General features: G+C 40.0%; 2 protein-coding genes across 9 annotated transcripts in view; one reads left to right on the top strand and one right to left on the bottom strand.

Moving 5' to 3' along the window:
• Positions 1–445: 445 nt before the first annotated feature.
• Positions 446–9,954, bottom strand: LOC307029138 (uncharacterized protein). Of its 7 annotated transcripts, XM_079664802.1 has the most exons (16): positions 8,142–9,352; positions 7,101–7,326; positions 6,742–6,883; positions 6,404–6,481; positions 5,921–6,280; positions 5,730–5,825; positions 5,416–5,648; positions 4,723–4,872; positions 4,545–4,635; positions 4,363–4,461; positions 3,947–4,064; positions 3,678–3,769; positions 3,126–3,222; positions 2,841–3,035; positions 2,502–2,678; positions 446–2,394 (listed from the first exon to the last, which is right to left on the bottom strand). In XM_079664802.1, the coding sequence occupies exons 9-16, from the start codon at positions 4,599–4,601 to the stop codon at positions 2,165–2,167; spliced, it is 1,065 nt and encodes a 354-aa protein (XP_079520928.1). In that variant the 5' UTR covers positions 4,602–4,635; positions 4,723–4,872; positions 5,416–5,648; positions 5,730–5,825; positions 5,921–6,280; positions 6,404–6,481; positions 6,742–6,883; positions 7,101–7,326; positions 8,142–9,352; the 3' UTR covers positions 446–2,164. The 7 variants fall into 7 exon arrangements, 5 of the variants coding, with proteins under 5 accessions (XP_079520928.1, XP_079520930.1, XP_079520927.1 ...); XM_079664804.1 differs by having other exon boundaries at positions 4,554–4,635; positions 6,742–7,326; positions 8,142–9,353; XM_079664801.1 differs by having other exon boundaries at positions 6,742–7,326.
• A 1,371-nt stretch (positions 9,955–11,325) lies between these two features.
• arnt2 (aryl-hydrocarbon receptor nuclear translocator 2) overlaps positions 11,326–16,010 on the top strand; it is a 143,452-nt gene continuing 138,767 nt past the window's right edge. The window contains exon 1 of one of the 2 annotated variants that reach the window (XM_079664798.1): positions 11,326–11,738. In XM_079664798.1, the coding sequence (XP_079520924.1) occupies positions 11,708–11,738 (31 nt within the window). In that variant the 5' untranslated portion in view covers positions 11,326–11,707. The remainder of the gene's footprint in view (positions 11,739–16,010) is intronic. The other variant, XM_079664797.1, reaches the window with a different exon arrangement.

Below are 16,010 nucleotides of genomic sequence, written 5' to 3'. Positions count from 1 at the left end.
ACATCAACAGGAAGTCCGGTTAACTAAAATGTCCGTGCGGAATAATACCCCAACCCATAGATCCGTGGGTGAGTAATGTCAATCACCCATAGCAATCACCACATTACACACATTCGTTCACATTTTAATTTACATTAAAGTATTTGGTGAGGCCTTCTAAAATGTTTTTAAATATAATTATATATAATATAATTAATATGTTAGCTTATTCTGTGGTATGCATCCGTTTTTGTTTAGCTGCTATGCCACTTTAGCTGTAACAAGCGGAAATGTCCCCGCTGTGGGACTAATAAAGGATTTCTGATTCTGACATGAGCCAGTTGAGGTGTTGCACAGGGTGTCGGAACTTGGACACACTTGTATGTTTTCTTATATGTAGCTGAATGCTGTTGTAATGGTACATTCAGAGGGTGTGACGAACACTGAGACTTCTGTGACAAGCTGGTTGATGGAAAATGAGTTTATTTTAATACAATTAGTTATGAGAAACATTAATAAGACAAGATATGAGCCAGTTGAGATGTTGCACATGGGTGTCAGAACTTGGACACAGCTTACATTGCCTCTTATATGTAGACGAACGCTTTTGTAATGGTACATTCATAGTGTGAGAAACATGACAATAAATGTAGTATTTTGTTAACTTGTGTACCTGTTTTACTTTAAGAAAGCCAGGTGAATACCTGTCGGACTATGGGTATTGGATAACATCTGTCCAGTTGGAAGGAAGTGGGCTAAAATAGCATTTATTTAATTAGATAACAGATATGTGAACATCAACAAAGAAATTAGTGAGTTGACACGTAAACCATGGTTTGTGAACTTCAATTCATATAGAATTTTTATTTTGTGGGTTTTTTTGCGCATATGTATCCCAGTTCACAAAGGGTAAACAACCCACAAGTTCCAGGCCAATCGTTACAGAGTTTTCAACACAGAAGTGATTTAGCCAATCAGAATGCAGATCCTGCAGCACCGGAGGCAGGCTTTACTGCACTCACAATGTGACACAGTGAAGGGAGAGTTCTGCTTCTGAAGATAATAACTCAGATAAAACCGTAATAGCACAATATAATGTTTTCAACTCTAAACTGCAACACTTTGTAGTTGTAGGTAGGTGTGTGTGTGTGTGTGTGTGTGTGTGTGTGTGTGTGTGTGTGTGTGTGTGTGTGAGTGTGAGAGAGGGCATGCTCACGGAAAGCTGGTTGCTGACACAGAAGGACTCCCGAATAGGTGAATTGTGTTAAAGAAATAAAAAATAGAGAAAGTGCATCTCTGTCAGCAAAGCTTCTGTCAGTCAGAGGGTTAGGCAAAGGTTGAGATAGTTATCATGTGAGGAGAATTAACTAAAATACAATACATAGCAATGTTTGAACCAACCTTAGTCATGGGTTTGTTTTAAATACAAACGTTTACATATTCCTCACAAGCCACATTTTTAAGGATTGTTCAAGGCAATTCATTCCAGAATGTTCACTTAGTTCAAAGAAGCAACATGCATAGTAAGATAACAACTTTTTTTCACATTATTTGAAGTGAGAAGTTGTGTGTGAGAGTGCACACAATGTTATTGTTTGACGATAACTGGCCTCTGGTCTTAATACTGGTAGGAGAGGTTAAGTACATTTCAGTCAATATCATGGTGTGTGACATTAACAAGAATTCTGACTGAGCAGAGGTATGTGTGTCTGTGTGAGGGAGGGTGTGTCTGAGTGTGTGGGTCAATTATTGTAAATGTTTAGATGTTCATGTTCTATGTGTGAGAGAGACTGGCACATAGAGGAAGAGACTGAGGGAGCACACAGAAAGGAGAGAGAGAGAGGTGGGGGGACATACACCCAGCATGTGTGCCAATCTGTATGATGTGGCTCTTTGCAGTAACGCAGGGAAAATATTGTCTCTCAACCTCTAACTGGTTGGCCACCCCTGCTGTACAGGGGTGGCCAACCTAGTGTCCTTCAGGGTAGGGTGGGGGAGAGAGGCGCTGTACCCCAGCATCCTTTCCTCAAGGAGGGGGTAGGGTGGGGGAGAGAGGCGCTGTACCCCAGCGTCCTTTCCTCAAGGAGGGGGTAGGGCGGGGGAGAGAGGCGCTGTGCCCCAGCGTCCTTTCCTCAAGGAGGGGGTAGGGTGGGGGAGAGAGGTGCTGTGCCCCAGCGTCCTTTCCTCAAGGTGGGGGTAGGGTGTGTGTGATGTCCTCATCAGGGTCTTCCTCACTGTCATCACTGTCATCACTGACTTGGTGTTGGTTCTCCACAGAATCATCAGGCCATTGAGGGGCATTTGGTCCGATTGCCAGGCTGTAGGCCGAAGAAAGATGCTGGACGTGTGTGTCCACGTCAGCAAGTCTTTTCTTTAGAAGACTAGCTAATCCATCTCTCCCTTCTTGAGTCATGTCTAGGGCAGAACATAGAGAATAGAATAGTGAAAAGGCATCTCATTTTTGTTACTAGTACACACTGTGGATGTTAAGTAGTATTTGGTTATGGCATCATGGAATTTACCACTATGTCCTCCACATGACACATGTTGCATCTGCATCCTGATCTTGTCAGCCTGACTTCTCAGATAAAGGCAGTGCTGCCTCATCTCTCTCACAATTATGGCCCTCTCCTCCACAAGTCTCCTTTTGCCCATGTAGGCATCAAAGACTTTTTTTGGGGCCAAAATGGACACCGATTCTGAAGAGAGAGGAACAGCCAGCATACCATTACCGACCAAGACATGCACCAGTAGGATAAGTGACTGGTCATAGTCCATTGACTGGGAAGCTGGTGTTATAGGTCTTGCTTAGTGCCAGAAAATAAACATATTATATAAACACAAACAAGAGAAGCTCTTACCATCACTTTGTACTTCCCATGGCCATATTAGACTGTCTGTTGTTTGCTGTTCTGCAGACAGTCTTCTCTCCACCTCTTCTTCCTGGATTTCTCCTTCAGGAGGCTGTCCGGTGTTGTACTGGCGTATTGCCGCTAAGAGTTTGGTCTTTTCCTCCGTTAACCTTTTGCGACGCAACTGCCGAATCTTATTGCTGTCTATATGACGCAATTGTAAAAAAGATTACAGAAACAATATTCAATGGAATTTTTTAATTACATGACTGCAACTGAATAATAATAACTTACCAGTCTGTCTATAGAGAGGCAAGCTTTCTTTTGGCACAGCCCTAAAATAGCTGCTCAATGGACATCTGGAGAGACTGATTGTCGCCTGATGTGTTGTCTTGGGTAAATAACAAGAAACACAGTTTGAGGACAAAGAAAACATAGGTGTTAATACTATACGTTAAATAACAATGTTATATTATCAAGTTAGGAAACAGCATACCATTTGTTGCCCAGTCTCTAACATCATTAACCCATTGTTGGACTTTGTCCTCAGGGCATCCAAGCTCTTCGCAGGTGTCCTTCATTTTTTTTGTTTCACCCTCCAACATTGTGACTGTCTGTTGTAAAAAAGATGTTGCCGATAAAGATGTATTTTCAAGATTTTCACCAAAATTTCCATAACTTTTCATGTCTTGAAAATAGTAATTAATCATTCAAACTTTTCCAGACCTGCGCAAGCACTCAGTATCCAACACTTTACCAGCTTGGACAATTATTGGTTTGTGACAGGTTTGCACATTAGTCTTACAAATCCAATCTTGTCATGCCTATGCTTACATGGCCAATTACCTTGACATATCTCTTGGCCAACACGACATGAAGGTTTTCCTGCTTCCGTCTGTTCCATCCCATTGCATGGACAGTCAACATGTCATTGCGAGCTGTTTTTAAAAGTAAAATTGACAAGCAGATAATATAACTTGGGTATTTGGAAATCAACTCATAAAAACTCTAGTACTGTTGAAACAGACTACATCAAAGACAAAGATAAAGTAAAGTAAGAGATGGATAATAACTTCAAGACAGAATTATGTTGGTCTAATGACAAGAGGACATACCTGATTTTGTCATGTACTTAGTTGTGATGGCACAACGTGACAGAAAGCTGTTCACCATCTCCACTTCTTCCTCGGCCGTCGAACCAGCACCCTCCAAATTTCTCCCACTCCACACAATCTAACAAATACACATATATCTTACAATCACAATAATATAAGAGTGGGCCTACCTCCCACTTTGTGGAATGGGCCTTGGCATGCATGACCGAGAGAAACGGTTGCATGCTCAGCAAAGGTCGCAGTTCTGGCCTTGTCTTTGCCACTTTCTCGAGGTAGGGCCAGTATTTACAAGCAATATCTGTGCAATAAAAATGCACGTTTGTAGCTTGAAACTGCGTTTGAAGGAACAAGGGGTAGGCAAATATTTCTCCTCTGAACATGTTGAGAGCTTTCAGTAGCACTCCATGTCTACATACAGCCACCTCTAACCCCTCTTCATCAAGCCTGCTGGCTCTTCTTGCTGTCTCTCGAGCAGCTGACCACTGGCTGGTACCACATGTACCTTTTCCTGGGGTCTACAATTAAAGACATTTTAATGTTACACTCTCAAAACAAGTAAAGGCTAGAAAAATGATAGGAAAACATTTTTTGTGCTTACACATTTTACATTTGTTCTGACTTTGTCAACAAAGTATGTGACAGCCGAGTCTTCCATGATGAACGGCCCTTTAAAAAGTGGTTCATCGATCCTAAATTCAAAAATAAATATTCAATTCATTATTATCATCATTGATAGGCTACTTCTTAAATTCAATTGACATACAAAAAAGATGTACCTCTGTGACTGTCGGAAACGGTACTGTTTCCTATTCCCATCCCCCTGGGCATGAGAAGGGTTCCTCACACGTCATTTTCTGGCACTCGTACTGGCAGGCCATATACTCCAGAAAGCTTCTTTGGAAGACATCTCCATGGATTTTTCCTGTCTGGAAGTTTGAGAAGCAAAATTGTTACCTTACACATGTCAGAATGATACGAGGAAACAGGAAGACTTTCACAGTGGTTGGAGGCAAGAGGGGGGCTATTAGGAGTATCCCTAACACACGATATCCTGAAAAGTGAAGGTCAGGTTAGGATTGGCAGATGCTGGAAGAGAAGGAGCTTTATTTCAGCTTTTGTCATATGCACCATGACTCTACTTTCTCTACAGTACAATACAATACAGAATCCCATTTTTTCCCACAGAAGAGCACAATGTTTTTCATCATACAAATTGTGTTCTTTAGTAAAGAACAAAAGTTGGATTATGATATGTTTGATCTTATACAGTATGTCCTACATCTACCAGTGCTAGGTTTTTAGCTCTAATGTAACACTAGTTAAACTACTTTCAGTAACATTGTAAGCTTTTCAATTTAGTTATTTTGACATAAACATATTTCCAATCAACATGTTTCAACTACACAAAATAAAATGCATCCTTTCACAATGCCCTCTACTTATGCAATACTCAGTGAAAGTCATCTTACCCTCCCATAATGCTGTGACCTCCGTTCCAGCATCTGTAAAAAGGCCTGTCTGGACAAACCTGGTGCCACAGTCTTCAGGTCCTCAAAAGATTTGAAGACATCCGTGGAATATAACGTGTCTCCGTTCACAGAAGCTGGCCAGTAACCGCTTCTAATGAGGTCTCCCCAATCAGGTGTCCATTCGTAATGGCATGTGTTGCACACCCTCTTGGGGAGATGCAAATCATAACGCCCTAATAACAAATACAGTTTAGTAAGAACAATCGCATTCATTACCTGTATTAGGGTGACAAAAAGAACACTTAAAATCATACCATTAATGCAGACGAAAATGACAGGCCTGCCTATAGACTCTGTAACACCTTCAGGGTTACACGAGTGTGAAGGCCTACCAGTGGGCAGAAGACGATCTGTGAAGAGAGGTTACAAATATGTCTTAAACTACCAGCACATTAGGAAAGTTATAAAATAACCACTTGGGGCTAAATTGTGTTAAGTGAAATACCTTGGTGTCTCAAAGTGAACATGTCATTTGTCTTGACTAGTGACATTGTTGGGGGAATACATTTGAAATATCCTTCATTGAAGGACTCCCTGTTATGAAGGGTGTGTATGCTGTGTTTAGAAATGTCACAGTCATGACACAACCATTCAAGGGGCATGCATTCTCTGCAGCGAAGGACCGCAGGAGCGGAGCAATGTGAGCATCTCCTTTCCGGTACCATAGTTGAAGACAGCAAGCTGTCCAAGTGATGGGACCTTGCCTTTTGCCACTCCAATTGGGCAGCACTTTGGCGCAGGCACCATGAGGAAGAGGTTGATGGTTGATCAACCAAAAGCTCTTGCAATTGCTGAATCTCATCTTCTGGAAACAAACAAAAAAGAAAATGTTCAGCATCACAAAAGCGTACTCATATTGCATCACGTATTCGTTTGATGTTATGTTGACACATTTCCTAACTTTCAATGATAGTAAATGTCATCCTACCAAAAAGCTGAGGGGGTACTGCAGAGGTTGCTCCAGCTGGTTCCACAGTCACTGGACTGTCAATGGCAACAGTTCTGGCTGAAAAATAATAATTATAATAATAGATATATTGGTAACGGATAATAATTACAGAGAACAGGAGGCAATCGCAGGCAAATGTTATGCATTAAAAGAGTTCTAACAGTTCTAACCAACTCTAACTATTTATTACAATGGCCTATTTTTATACGTACGATGGAATAACAGATATTTTGTTCAATACCTCTCTAAGCTGAAACATGCTGTACCAATCATGTTGCGAACAATCAAAACAAAAATGATATGTTAATCATGAATACCTGTATACATGCACAACCCTTTAGTAGGTCGGCAGGTTGCCCCACTTCTGCTCCTCCTTTTTAGAGGACAACCCTGAGCATCTTTGCCAACCCAGCGGATTCTGCTCCTGTTAGATGCTGCTCTGGCCCTGTCTTCTTCCTCCTTCAATAAAGTAGTCATGCATTTTCACAACAAGCTGCATTTAATTCCCAGTGTATTCCTATTCACTTAAAAGCATTACAAAATTACAAGCACATAATCAATCAACCTAATCAGTACATCGGGAACAAAACCAATACAATTGAAATAAAAAAATGTATCTTCCGTTGTTTACAAAGTAAATCGGCAAGGAAAATGGCATCTTCTAGCTGTTCCTTGCCTTGTTCAGCAGCCATTTCAGGAACTAGAAATCAAAACGCACACAGGTGTGTGTGTTTGCATGCGTATAAATACAAAAGAGAAAGTGGTAATGAGACAGAGATGAAGATGGTGAAAATGGGGAGAAGACAGGAAGAAATGTAGGGAATATAGCTCTGAGGAGGGAGAAGAGAAGAAATTGAAAAAGGCTCTTAAAAGTGCTGTTTGATCTTGCTTTGGTTTGGTATCTGTTGAAAGAAAAAAATACAGTGAACACTTTAGAATGCATGACAATTAACAATCTCACATATCATCAACAAGCTTTAACATTGGGTGTCATTTACGAGTTAAAGCACTAATCAATCAGGGGCGGACTGGAACAAGGACCGCTCTGAACGTTTTGTCCTAAATAGGATCACAACAATCAGCGTGCAGTAACAGTCTGTAGATGGTTGTCATGACATTTCTTCACAATACTATTAGTTGCCACTGTATGCAAGTATGACAGCCACAATAGGCATTTTTCCAAGCTTTGTATACAGTGCCAAAAGTATTTAACTCAACATTTTCTTATATTAACTTTGTTTCCAACACAGCATTTACATTGTTAGCAGTTATGTTTTGATGTACTTCTAAAGGTAATTATTCTAAAGGTTCTTATTATACATCCATGGTCTGTAGTTCGTTTATAGCATAACGTTAGCATTTTGCTTCTGGCCATTAGATTTATGATTCGAAAATTATAAAAGTAGGGTAGATATGTGGAGATTATCCGGCTGAACAAAACGTGCATTTATCAAGCAGGTTCGTTTTCCAAAGATCTTATTTCGAGCTATTTTCCAAAATCCTATGGAGAAATCCCATTGACTCTGAGACGAGGGAACCAATAGTTGTAAAATGCTAACTCACTTCCGGGTTGTAGGACTCACCACTGCACTATATCTCCGGTCAAGTAAAGCTAATATGTGTTTAGCTAGCTCGTGCTTTAAAAAGATATGTAACTACAACTGATTTACTTGCAATAAACATTAAAATATTGGAGGCATGCGGTGCAGCACATTACCTGCTTGGCGAATTCAGACAGAGAGGAGGTTGTAGCCGATGTCCGGTACGTTCATGGTCATCGGATAGTAATCGGTAGCATGGTGTTCACTTACTACGCGACGGCACAATGTAACGTACAGTAATTCCACAACCACATAAATGGATTAACATCGATTTAGCTGGGGCAACAAAAATAAATAAATGAATGAATCTACTGGTTTCATAATTTGAACCAAAAGTGGTGCATTTTGCACTATTTATCTATCTTTATTTATTTTCTTATTATGTCCTATTTATATTATGTTGCACTGTTGGAGGAGCTCGGGATCTAAGATTTGAAATGCCAAAATTACACTGTAGCTAGCATCTGATAACAAAAACCCTTGACCCTTGAACCTTAGTGGTGTTTATTTTTCACGGAGTTCAGTTGCTAAACGGTCACACAACGTCACGTCCGGTATTTCCACAACAACACAAATGGATTAACATCGTAGCTTTTGGTTCTGCTAAAAGAGGTGTCGACCAGCTAGGGCCACAAGAAAATCGGCGAAATCGAGTGTGACGATTACAAAATAAATTAAAAACATCTCATTTTGACAATAAAAACCGACCAATAGGCGCGGTCGACCATTTGCTTGGCACTTCCGGGTATTTCTCCATGTTAACAATACCGTGTAACTGTCACGCTTGAAGGGGATTAACATCGATGTAATACATGAATGTAGCCTTTGTTTCTGCTGAAAGAGGTGTCGACCAGCTAGGGCCACAAGAACATCGGCGAAATCGAGTGTGAGGATTAAAAAATAAATTAAAAACATCTAATTTTGACAATAAAAACCGACCAATAGGCGCGGTAGAGCCTTTGCTTGGCACTTCCGGGTATTTCTCCACTGGTTAACATGGGTTAACAATACCGTGTAACTGTCACGTTTTGAAGGGACAAAACCGTGACATATTCACGTCTCCCAGCATGGTAAAACGTCACATGTTCACGTCTTGCCGTGATACCGGGTTGAATAGGATAGTCAATACCTGTGTTTTTTCAGTTTATCAATGTAAAGAATTACAAAATATTTCTTTCTTTACTCATATATTTTCTCTTGCAATTATACATTTTTTGAATGAGTATTAAAAGTATTTGTTATGTATTTGACAGTGATATATACTCATAACAAAAGTATTTTTTTGTAAAATTACAGAAAATGCAGCTAATTTTGCCAACAGATAATCACTTATTTTTACGGTTAGTTTTGTTAAATTCGCATTTAAAAACTGCTAAAAAGCAGATAAATAATGTATTCCATTTCTACAGTATTTTTTGTTAAAATACATGACACATTTCAATAAACCGTTTATTTTTGTAAATTGAATATGATTTCCTGTAATTATGAAATACAATAAAAAAAAGAAATAAAAAAAAAAGATGTACAGTGTAGGGCCACACCTCATTACTGATAACAGCAGTTAATTGAACCTGGTTCTCCAGGAGTTAATAGAGGTGAGATCTTGCTGACGTTGGTGGATCTGAGCCAAGCAGTAAACTTATAGACTTAATAACTTCTGTTTGGTCAATTAGTAGGTGTGAGTAATTTTCCGGAATAAATTATCAGCCCTCCGGACTCCCAAGAGTAGCCTACTAATTGAAAATAACCTGTGTTTGGAAATGTTGCACGTGATAATCTGAAATTAAGGTGGGGTCCTGCTTTGGTACCTAGTATTTATTTACAATGTATGTTTGGTGCTTTTAGAAAGTCAGGAATGTAACGTTTAAAGATTCCCACTAAACAATAAGAAAACTAACCTAAAGTATAAAAAAGGAATCGGACAAAAATAGATAATAACATAAACACAATAAGCCTAAAACAGAAAAAATTGTAAACGCAAGCCAAAAAGAAGGTCTTATCACAACATATAATAATGATACATGGGATTATTATAGCGCTTTTCCTAATGCTCAAAAACGCTTTACATAAAATCAGAACATAAACAGTACAAAGAAAACAAAAAACATAACATACAGTATGTGAGGTGTATTGTGTTGAAATTGCGATAGCCCACAGAACATAAACACATCTAACAAACTATTGTTATCTTAAACTGTATTAGTTGGGCTCTGGTGTAGTGTTATGATTATTACTTTAGCTTTGAGTATTTTTTATTATTACTCATACTATGATAAATGATAGTACCACTTTCTATTAAGCCATCCTTTCAAAATGGTTTGTAAGTTGTAATAAATTACTTTTTTGATGTTTTATAAATAGTTTATCGGTATTATTTTTTATTTTCAAACTGCAGTAGCCTATGTTTCTTTACTCTTCTATTTATTTGCTAGAATAAAACAGTTTGGCACCACTATCAACCGGGCAGCTTTTAATAGCATGAGGAGGAGTATTCATTGTATGATTCTATCCCACATTGAATACTGTTTAACAAACTGGTCGTTTGCTTGTGCCACAAACCTGAAACAAATAGAACAGCTGTACGATCTATCAAGGTGTTTGATAGAAAGCCAAATTCATACCACCACTGTACCATCCTTGATAAACACAATTTTGAGTTTTGACAATTTTAAGTCTTTTAAAAGTATGTGTTTTTGAAATAAATGTTTACATGGACTGCCCCCCCCCCCCCTTAGGGGAATTCATCCACAAAAAACACACTGGACGCTGCACGAGGTCAGAAACCAGAGGAGACTGTGAAGTCCACCGTAGACGGACAACTTTTGGAAAAAATGTACTCTCCATTAAAGGCAGCTCATTGTGGAATAGCCTCCCAACTGAGATACAGGATTGTCCCAGTCTCAATAGTTTTAAAGGACAACTTAAAGAATGGTTGAGCAACAAACAGACGTGTAATCACCGCTAAATGCACTTTTATACAGGGGTATCTCCTCTTGCACTTTATGTAGCACTTTTATCTTATCTTGCACTTTATATATCATGCTCTGCTACATTGTACTGCCATGCGGTAAATGCTTGTGTGCTGCTCATGCTCTTCCTGCATATTTATTTTTGCTATATATATAAATGTCACGTTCTTATGTTGTATGTGACGGGACTACGGATGGAAATTATCTCAAAGCTCAAATCCGGCTCATTTACACTTGTAAGCATTATTTTTGTTTTAAAGTGTTCATCAATGTGCACTGTCCCGTTTCAAATAAACGATTAAATAAATGAATAAATATCCACACACTCCACACAGCATCTGCCTACACTCAACACCACTCGGCTTTGTATTACATTCTTCACTGCAGGAGTCACACTGTATAACATTAATTTATTCAAGCAACCCTAAAATCTCGCGGTGCTACCATTCAGACATCTTGCATTTTACTAAATCTGGTTTTGGAGATTTTTCCTCATTAAACATATACTTTATCGATATATATTCTCGGTAGAAACAGGCTACTTTTGGGGTCCTTTGAACCAAGATTCCTCCGAGCTAACAGATGTAAGGCGGTCGGACCGAACCTCGCGTGCCAATCCCGCGGAGTTTAGACGCTTTCTCACGGGCTGCTCTCGCCGTATTGTGCGTCATCTCCATCGCTGCCGTTTTGTTATTTTTCTCCAGCGAGGAAACATGGCAACTCCCGCCGCGGTCAACCCGTCCGGTAAGTCAGTAACGGAGCTGTTGGTGGTTGGAAATATGAATGTTTCTTAGTGTTAAATAGAACATTTAGAAGCTTTTACGCTGTTGCTGGACAGGCTGAAGCGAGGACAGGCCGCCGAAGCCTGACTCCATCCTCCATCCCCCTCCCCCCACTGACCGCCGCTCACAACACTGCTATTCTTCACACATTTGCAGCCAGTCATAACGAGTTTTTTTGTTGTTGTGTTTCTATGTATTTATTTTAATATGGTGTCGTGTTGTTGGTTTCCTCGTTTGGGCTGGCTATCGTTCTCTCGCCGAGCCTTTGCTCTCCTCTCTGGGATACAAAAGGTTATTTTGCATATCGCTATCGCTGCTCTGCCCTTCATTAGGTCTGTGTTTCGTCGGGGACATTTTTACATTTGTTATCGGTAAATGTTGTCACTTATATTTCGCTGTTCCTTGCCTGTTGAGTCAATATCGTGCAGAAAGGCTTTACATTTAGTATGAAGGCTGTTCATTCAATCTTATGCCTCAATAGGCAGCAGGAAATTGCGTGAACCAGGAATACAAGTTAATGTGAAATGACTAGAACAGGTTTGTAAAGCGAAAGGCGTGAGGTTATGTTAAACTTGAGTTAAACTTTTATTTGTCTCACCCCAGACAGTATAAAATAAGTTGAGCAAATGTACTGTATCATCTTGCTATCATTAGCGTACTTTATTTTTAATGAGCTTGAAATGTACAGTATTCAAATAATACAGTTAATCATTTTAATATGGCCAACTGCCATTGCAATGCATTACATTAATTACAGTTGACTTAACCTACAGTGGCTATTGCATGGCATGTATGTGGATCTGCATCATTAGAAAACAACTTTTGCTCCAAATAGGATGTCAAGTAGAAAGAGACGCAGTATTTGGTTATAAAACAATAACACCAAAAAGATCTGTCTAAATCAAGAAAAATTAAATATTCTTGTATAACGAATGGATGAGCTTCTATGACCTCCATGTCAACCACAGTCTATCTCACACTCTGCGCCACCTCATTGGCAATGCAAATGAAAAGAGAATATAAATAAAGAATTGTCTGGTTATTAACACATTGGCTGCATACAGAGTGTCTAGGAGGGGTGTTTTTAGAATAAGCAATGTACACACATGAGAAAATAACCCTGTCAGATAAAAAAAGGGGCATATGAAAGACAAAACCAATGCTTCCCTTAATCTCTTTTCTTTTTCTTTTTTTTAAATAAAAGCAATCTGTTGGTCATTTTAGATCAGGCCTGGGCAAACTAAGACCCGCGGGCCAAATACGGCCCGTTGGGCTTTTGAATCCGGCCCGCCGAATATTGGTACAAAATTGTCCAAATTATAGTAAAGACCGCATTCATTTTGCCTTTTTCCTGCAATACCCGCAATTTTAGTTGATCCCACTAGATGGCGCACTCTAGACACAATTTACCTTTGCTGGAGTCTGGTCTATTCTCTCAGCTGGCCCCACTCAGCAACCCGGCCAGATCGGCGAATACAAGTTGTAACAAGCAGTAGCGCTGAGCAAAGTGACTAGAACACGACCACACACTTATACAACACACTTACTGTATATAAAGTCAGGCAACACTAACCAGGCCTAGCGTGATTCTGTTTATTTTACCTTACTTTAATAACCATCCGTTCACTGTTATTGACCATTAGAGGCAGACGTTTTCCTTTTTGTTTTGTATTATTGCAGCTATCAGATGGAATCAATACATGGGCTACATGTGGCCATCACAAGTAAAATCATAACGAAAACTACGCCGGTAAAAATGCGTGTAGAAAACGGCTTATGCCACAATATGATAGCAACAATTAGTCAAGATAGTCTGATGAGCTTCGGTTGCTATGCTAACATCACCTGTAGAATGCCAGAGAAACGTTCATAACAGCGTTGTGATGCCAAACAGCTTTCAGACTAAAACACATTCACTGATGGGGATGGGGGATATTTCAGACAATGTGTGACAGTCAGACAATGAAAACTTTACAGCGGCCGCTGCAGCGAGTTAACAGGAGAATAAACTCCGGTAGACGAGCAGCACTGCAGCAGGCAGTAATGCAGCTGAACCGCATTAATAAACAATGCACCACGGCACTCTGGAGAAAGGTACAAGGTTGGAGAAGCAGTTCTTTAATTTAATCTGGCTTCGTATAATTAAAAACTACCCGACGCAGTCCTCTATTGATGTTGTTGTGAGCGGTGTTGCGGAGAAAATCAGCGACGTAAAACGCTGTGTGGGTCAGAAGAAGGCACGTAAACGGTCATGACGCAAACGATGACGCAATAATTCACCTTTGAACCTAATTCACCTTTGAACCTGCATCTGTAACAATGAGTGGACCAAAGAAAAGAAAAGTCTTGTGCCGAGTGTATAATGAGGAGTGGACAGCTAAATATTTTTTTACCGATCTGCTACTGGCCCGCCCGCCTGTCAAATTTAAAACTCATAGTGGCCCCCGAGCCAAAAAGTTTGCCCACCCCTGTTTTAGATGCAATTCAACATGTATACAAGATTCAAAGGCTTTATTGTCATACGCACAGTACCTACGGTGTAGATATGGCAATAGAAATCTTAAGTCCCAGGCTCCTCCAACAATGCAACATAATATATAAGACCTAAAACTCATTTAAAACAATAAAATAGTGCAAGAAGAAACAGAGTATATTAAATTAGTGCAAGATTATCTTGCAAGACCAATATGCGGGTAATGCAGAATGAGTTAAAAACATATAAATTCAATAAGCTAAATTATGCAGAGAATGTTGTAAGTAAACAAGTAAATGCAGGAGTCTATATACATTCAAATAGAATAAGATAAACAAGATCATAATGTAAACATAAAATACTATTTTAGTTATAAATAAATAAATAAATTGTAAGATGCAAATAGATGAATGTCACTGCAGATCAGAGTAATATCTTGCATGGAAGGATGAGGGATACATGTTGAAGGAAAGCAGCACAGAACTACCAAGGACTGTATATTAGTTCAGCCCCCCCCCCCTCTGCAGTTGCATGTGCTGCACTGTGATGATCCACTCAGATGTTGAGCGTGTAGTGAGAGATACGTGCAGCTCCTCTATCCGCTGATGAAACCGGTTAGAATTAAGTCATGCCTAATGCTGCTGCTGCTGTAGCCAAAGTAGGACAGTTATCCTGCTGATCTGTGATCTGCCTTCGTGCTCCCCGGGCATGGCAGTATAGTCAGGTGAGCTGACCTCGGACCAGAGGCTCTGGATGTGGGAATGCTGTGTCATTGCAGGATTATGTGCAACTGGCCTGCACCCAGATCCAATTGGTGTAAGAGCCTGTGAAACATTACGAGTGAAATTATCTAATGAGACTCTTTCCAGAGGACTGTTGCATACAAAGATCCAACTGCAGTGTGCATTGGACATTATCAAGTATTGAATGTACCCATGTATTGATTGATACAGAAATTTACTCAATCCATGCTACTATTTTCAGTCATTATCCAAGTAACTTATCAAACTAAAATAAGGCAAACACTCTCTGACCCCAGCAGTCCACTTTCATCTGAAATGTTCTCTATTTTACTGACTTTTTAACTGTCTAAACCAGGGGTGCCCCCAGTCGATCGCGAGATGTGTCTAAAAATAGAACAACAATCTTCTGTTTTATCGAAAATGTCCTATAACATAATCTTCCTGTGCCAGAATAATGCACTTGAACGCATCAAAGCTTTGTGATTGGCCTGCGTGACCCCATGTGTCGGGGCGTGGCTGGTGGGCAGTGGGCACTATTTCGCTGACATTGTCCGTGTCAACAGGAGTGACAGTCCGCACACACACAAGACCGCAATTATGGCAGAAGCATAAAAGCACAAAATATATAATTTTCACTCCGAGTGGGAGGATGATTATTTTGTATCCATTCCAATTCAAAGTCCATCTGTCTCATCTGCAATGCGAGCGTGGCTTTATCGAAGAAGGGTCATTTAGGAGCGGCATTTCAAAACGGTGCACAAATGCTGCGAGACGGAATTCCCTCCTAATTTTGCCCTACGCTCCCAAAAGGTGAGGGACCTGAAAGGACAGCTAAATGCACAGCAGTCCAATTTCACCAGGCCCAACAACAAGAGCAAGGCTGCTACCATTGCATCTTATCGTGTCAGTCACGTTCTTTGCGAAACACATGAGGTCTTTCAAAGACGGCGAAGTTGTGAAAGAAGCATTCCTGAAGGCTGCCGACGCGCTTTTGGGGGACAGTAAAATAACAGTAGCA

This window comes from Notothenia rossii, assembly GCF_949606895.1.
Source record: "Notothenia rossii genome assembly, chromosome: 2".
Classification (NCBI taxonomy): domain Eukaryota; kingdom Metazoa; phylum Chordata; class Actinopteri; order Perciformes; family Nototheniidae; genus Notothenia; species Notothenia rossii.
Note: the sequence above shows the minus strand (reverse complement) of the source record. Positions and strands in the feature narration are given on the sequence as shown.

What these genes read in the sequence shown, in the direction of transcription:
- LOC307029138 (XM_079664801.1), bottom strand. Translation starts at nt 4,601, where the DNA reads ATGGAAGACTCGGCTGTCACATACTTTGTTGACAAAGTCAGAACAAAT. An exon ending in TAAGTACATGACAAAATCAG is followed by an intron (nt 3,770 to 3,946) that starts GTATGTCCTCTT and finishes TTTTAAAAACAG; the next exon opens with CTCGCAATGACATGTTGACT. An exon ending in TGGCCAAGAGATATGTCAAG is followed by an intron (nt 3,223 to 3,677) that starts GTAATTGGCCAT and finishes TATTTACCCAAG; the next exon opens with ACAACACATCAGGCGACAAT.